Here is a 6,000-nt window from a genome sequence, read left to right on the forward strand (position 1 = left end):
AGAGCAGCAAGTGTCTGCTGTGAGCACCCGTCTGCGTCTGTGTGGACTGTCTGGTTTCATCCAGACGCAACCTTCCCACAATGGGCCCAACACACACACGCTTCCTCTCAAACGCGAGGCTCCATTTGGTCTTCTGGGTGACGGATGCAAATACCTCTGAAGGCAGCGGCTCCACCGGCAGCCTGCTGCCGCTTATTGGTGACACAAATGGTGTTTGATTGCACAACTCCCCCGAGTTCGACTTGTCTTTTTGTTTTTGTTTTTTTCCCACGGAGGCTGACTCCAAATAGGGGTTAGAGCGGGGCAAATCAAACAAGGCAGCTGGGACTTTGTCTTCTCGGGAAATTTGGGAAAGAGAGACGGAGCAGAGAGAGTCGTGAGATAAACACTTTGTGAGGGAGAGAGAGGGGGGGGGGAGAGAGAGGGAGAGGCGGCGGCGATTCCACGGCTTAGAGAGAGGGAGAGAGAGCCTGAGACCCCCAGACTGTGCCTTTCTGCTCCCAGCCCGCTGTTGCCAAGCCGGATGGCGGCAGCGGAGCATGGCGGATCACTGTAAGGTGCCGTAACGGCTTCCCGATTCCGCCTCAAATGACGTGAAAGTCATTGCCAAGCCGCGCGCGCCGGCGTCTCCTCTCCTCTCCTCAGTGTTAATCAGACCTGGGGTGGCGGAGCACTTTGCAGACGGAAGCCATACATAAAGATGTGCTTGTTCACCGCCGCCCCCCCCCCCCCCCCACCCGCCCCTGCAGTCCTTTTTTCATTCCTTCTACACCACCTCCTCCGCCTGTCACCCCACCCCTCTCTCCCTTTCTGACGGACCAGTCGCCAGAGCATCAGACAAATGAATGCTTCCGTCCGCGGCCCCTCTTTCATCAGCGCCTCCAAACCTTTTCATCAACGCCCATAAAGCGGTGGACGGCACCCATCAGCGCCGATCGCCCCTCAGCCAGCCTGAGTGATGGGGCAGAGGTGGCGGAGTGCAGCGAGCGCTCTCCAACGGCAGAATGGATGTTACTGGGTCAGGGGGTCGCTGGCGCGTCCCGTTACACGAGACACACACACAAGGCACGCAGGCAGCTGCACCTGCACACCCCCCCCCCCCCTCCCTTCATCTCAAGAGAAGAGGCCTGCAGAGACACACCGGGGAGGCACGGAGTGGATGATCCCTAGGGACTAAACCCGAAGCTCGATTCATGCAAAGCGACAAAAAGAGGAAACTGTCTTGTTAACATAACTGATGCCGCTCAGGAGCCGAATTTTGTTTTTTTGCCGTTACAGCTCATTTGTCTGTGTATACTAATTAGATGAACTTGTAGAGCTCTTTTATTACAGCACCCCCCCCCCCCTCTTTCCTCATCAAAGACATGCATCCTCTCCCTGAATCAATGCATCCAGCAATAATAACCTTGCGGGGGCTAAAAAAACACTTTGTAAAAATGATGCAGCACGACGCGCAAAGGGCTTCCTTCCCCCTCGTGCCGCTCATACCCGGCACGTGAGCGTCATGTGGCAGACTCGTCTGAATACCTTGAGGGTGTCTGGAAGTAAAGTGCAGCTTTGACAGGAAGTACGCCTGCTGCGACACCCCGAACGCCACCTGTCAAACATCCATCACGTCTTTAGGCGTCAGTTAAACTAAAAGGGAATTAACTAAATGTTGTTTGGAGGGCGTCCAAACCTGATTTCAGGAATCGCACATCTCATGCTTCCAGTTGATGTGACATTTTAATAAAGCCGACACCACCAGGAGCTCTTTTGAGACAAATAAGATTAAGTCCCAGTTTGTCCTTCCTCCTTCTGCCTGGTGAATGCACAGCTCGGCCTGTTACAAGATTGATTTAATTTCCATTTGCATAAAATTTCACCAAACGAGTGAAAGGTCAGGGGGAAGACACGAGGCGTGAGCTTTAACCGGTTGGTTTGTTCCAGCTTGATTCGGACGCCCGAAGTCGTTCGTTCTGGTCGGCGATGCTCGGGAGAAGAGTGACACCGGGGACATTGTTACCTGGCAGACGCTGCGTTAGAGTGTGCTGGGGGGGGGCGGAAACGCACAAGTCCTGCGCTTGCTAATTCTATGAGAGGAAAAAAAAGGAAGAAGGCCAGCGAGAGGAGGAAGGAGACGGGAAGGTGTGAGAAAGCAGATGTGGCCGACTGAGGATTACATAACGCACTGAGACAAACCTGCAGGGAAGCGTATGGATACCCCCCCCCCCCCCAAAGGGTCGCCACGCTGTCCCTCTGACCCCCAGACGAGGTAGTAACCTCCGTCTATGTGACTCCTTACTTCTCCATCCTCTTCCCCCTACATTCCCTCTGTCGTTTATAGTGTTTTTTTGGAGGGGTTGGGGGGGGGGCCCACCGGACTATGAAATGCAAAACCCTGCAGCGGAGAGAATGTGCGTGTTCTGCAACTTCCTCCACTTCTATGATTTCCCCCCCCCCCCCCCCCCCCACACACACACACACACAACGCGCAGGCGGTGCTGCTGCAGAGTGGCGGGCATGTGGTGCATTTAAGTGGGTGCATCTGAGCACGCTGGTATGCATGTGGAGGTCGAGCCGGAGCGCCCCCCCCCCCCCCCCCCCCCCCCGTGCAATCTGTCCACGTCCACATATAGAAGGCCCGCGACGCTCAGCGCGGCTGCGTGCAGGCATTTTGCTTGGGTAGGCATCAGGCAGTCACATGTGTGTGTGTGTATAGTGTATGTGGGTGGGTGTGTGTGGGCTGAGCCCCTGAGGGATAATATATGTCTTAGAGGGGGGTGTGTGCCGAGGTCAATGACAGACAGCCATGTGTGGTGTCTTGTTACATCCTATCCATCAGGGTCAAGTGCTGTGGATGAGTACACGTCATCGGCGGAGCCCGAAGGCGGCTCAAAAATCCGGCATATCAGCTTGGAATCTGGTCCAGATGTTTTGTCTTTGCATTTTGGCATCCGCGTGCTCAGAAGGCGGCGATGAATGTTTGACAGTGGAGCTAAACGAGGCTTCGTCGCAGCGAAGGCCAGATTACAAGAGAGCACAACACGCACTGGGAATCGCAGCCAAGGCAGACAGCGACTCAAGTCGGCACAAAGAGGCAAAATCACACGTGCGCGCTTCTCTTTGAGGGAAACTGGGTTCCACGTGTGGAAAAAAAAAAGAGTAAATTATGACCAGGCAGGCTTGTTCCAAATCCAGCCCCTCAGCCCTGCTGTTTGTTCCAACTCTGAACAACCAACTGTACCGAGATTTGGAAGCGAGACAGCACAGTTCAGTTTGGCACGGTTTAGTTCAAATAATGGAACAAATAGCTGCCTCAAATGTGCCATCTGCAGACCTCCAAAACACTTTCCTCCTTCTCTGCTCCCCATCCCCCAATAAGCGCCTGAATCACGCCTCACAGACACCAACAGGGGACACAGTCATCATTCTTGCCATGGCATCTCAGGGAGCCATTTAGGGTCCGACTACAACGGCCTCCTATCTCGCCATCTCGCCCCATAAAAGCATCAAATTCTAAATTGTGCCTGGAACACAGAGGGGGGATTGCTCCGAGCGCCAGACGGTCAGAGGCAGAGCTTTTAAGGCGAGCCACAGCTCGTAATTCCTGCATTCAGGAGGGCTCTCGGTGGCACCTTCAGAACATCTCAGCGCGAGTGTGGGGGGGGGGGCATGATCTACCTCGTGCTCGCAAGGACACCATGATCTTTTTACAAGAACTTTAATATTCACTCCGATGCTTCATGCTTCAGTACAGTACACAGCTTTGAGTGAAAGTCTGCATATTAGCAGGAGAGGCATTGTTTAACATTTCGCCCCTTCTCACAGGCGCTTTCTTTAATTCTACGTCCATTTTCAATCAATATGCTGTGGTCAAAACAAAACAAAAACTATGACTTTAACTGTAAGTGCAATAAAATCTGTCAGTCTGAACCGTTAAAGCGGGACTAAAGGTGCAAGAAGTGTGTCAGCATTGCAGCGGATGCAGATGTGACATTCAGTACTTGAAAAGTACATCAGCTTGTCCCGTAGACCGAAACCCGGCTCAATAAAAGCATCTTCCTCTGCAAAATAAAATTGCTGAATGAGAGCAGATATTAAGCTTGGTTACAAAAATGAAAGTGTATATTCTCTATTTCAGAGACGGTTAAACTTGATGACCTTAAATTCCAAAATGGACGTTGTTGTCTCGGGGAGAATAAGCAGCAGCTCCCCCTCTGAGAGGCAACATAAGAGCTCCTCCAGGCTTTTGCCTGCACACGCAGCTGTCTCTCATCCATTTGCATTAGGTATCGATTTTGATATGCATGGCCGTGGGTGAGAAACGTGGGGAGAGACATGCGCTGCATATGGCACGCGCAGGCCCATGCAATTTAAAAATCCTCTGACAGTGGAGTCCGGGAGTTGGAGACTTGTTATGAAAAGATGCGTCGGTGGGGTAACAGTAGGAGGCCAATTAGACTGCTTGGCCACAACGAATGGATCCGCGGTCACGCACCGCTTTCTCCCTCTCTCCCTCCTCCTCTTCCTCCTCCTCCTCCTCTTCCCCCACAACAATAACGGCATCAAATGTCCATGCAATGATTTTCTTTTTCTTGCTCGGTCAGTCATGTGCAGCATGGAAAGCGTCATCACCGGCAGCAGCAGCAGCAGCAGCAATGCAGGTGGCCCGACCGCTGCGTGGCCCTCATTCCAACTTATTTATGCATTATGAAAGGTTGGTTTGGTTAAATATGCCGCACAAAGCCATTAAAAGCTGCAACTTAATTGAGTTCGAGGAGGAAAAAAAGGAAATGCGAGATGAGAAATACATTTTGGCTGTTTAAAAGTATATATATAAGGACATGATACACCAGGAAATCTGTAACAGGACACACAAACACACACACAGGTAATGCAAACCCATGTGGGCTGACATTAACAGCACAGCGACATGTGATTTGACGTGCGAGGACCGGTGATGTTGGTGTGCTGGTGCGTCTCCCCACGCAACCATCACCATGTGGCCGCGTGCAGCCTCGTGCTTCTCTCTCCACATGCATCCTCTATACTTGGATGGAGGAAGAGCGTGAGGGGGTCCAAAATGTGCAAACTGCAGATGACTCTTTTGCTTTTTCCCTGCGCTGTCTGAGCTTTTTTTTTCCGCCACTGCATTTAAAGAGGGAACAAAGCCAGACATGTTAGGCTATCTATTATGGATACGTGATGGGACTTCTATCCGAGAAGTGGTGTGTGTGGGGGGGGGGGCACAACTCAGTAATCTGAGGGATGCAGATGTATTATTCACGACCAATTCGCTCGCTGTTATGGGATTCGAATCTTCAATTTCCCCAAATCGCATCTGACAGCTTTATTACGCGCCGGAGTGCGTTCGCATCTCATCCACTTTGCCATCTCAGGGAAAATTGTCAGCTGCGTGAGCGATAGACAGCATTTCATCTCAACTGCACACGTTCCACCCTTCTTCTTCTTCTTTTGGAGGCGGAGGAGGAGGAGGTTGTAGGGGGGGGGGGGGTGCGGAGTGCGGAAAGTGGACGCCGGTGTCTCGAGCGCGCGTGAGCCCGTGAGCGGCGAGTGCACTGCGCGCCTGAAGCTCCGCGATGAGGGCGAAAGTTGAGACGTACCTGCTGCCAGTTTTCCTCCAGCGACGGCATGGCGGAGAAGTAGCCGGTGTCGTGGACCAGCTGAAGTTCCTGAAAGATACTGTGGTTCGCCAAGACATCCATGCTGACGCTCGATGGTGGGAAACAAGAACGATGCACAAGAAAAAAATGCCTCCTGCCTTGGCTGTGTCAGACTCCTGCATCCACCTGTTTCATATTAGTCCATAAGAGGAGATTAATTGCTCAACGTGGCGGCTCGAAATGTGGCGGATGCGGCCACTGTACCTGCGCGCATTATCGGACTCGGTGCGTAAAAGAGACAGGGGGTGATGGAGGCTCCATGCGTATCCGTGTTGCCAAACTAGACACTGATAGGGAGCCAAAGGAGGGGAGGGGCTTGTAAACGATGGGGAGT

The 6,000-nt window shown here is 52.5% G+C and overlaps 1 protein-coding gene across 1 annotated transcript in view; it reads right to left on the reverse strand.

The window, feature by feature from the left end:
* klf7a (Kruppel like factor 7a) overlaps positions 1–6,000 on the reverse strand; it is a 24,695-nt gene extending 18,695 nt beyond the window's left edge. The window contains exon 1 of the mRNA XM_037480257.2: positions 5,607–6,000. Coding sequence (XP_037336154.2) covers positions 5,607–5,708 — 102 coding nt within the window. The 5' untranslated portion in view covers positions 5,709–6,000. The remainder of the gene's footprint in view (positions 1–5,606) is intronic.

Source organism: Pungitius pungitius, chromosome 3 (assembly GCF_949316345.1).
Source record: "Pungitius pungitius chromosome 3, fPunPun2.1, whole genome shotgun sequence".
Taxonomy (NCBI): domain Eukaryota; kingdom Metazoa; phylum Chordata; class Actinopteri; order Perciformes; family Gasterosteidae; genus Pungitius; species Pungitius pungitius.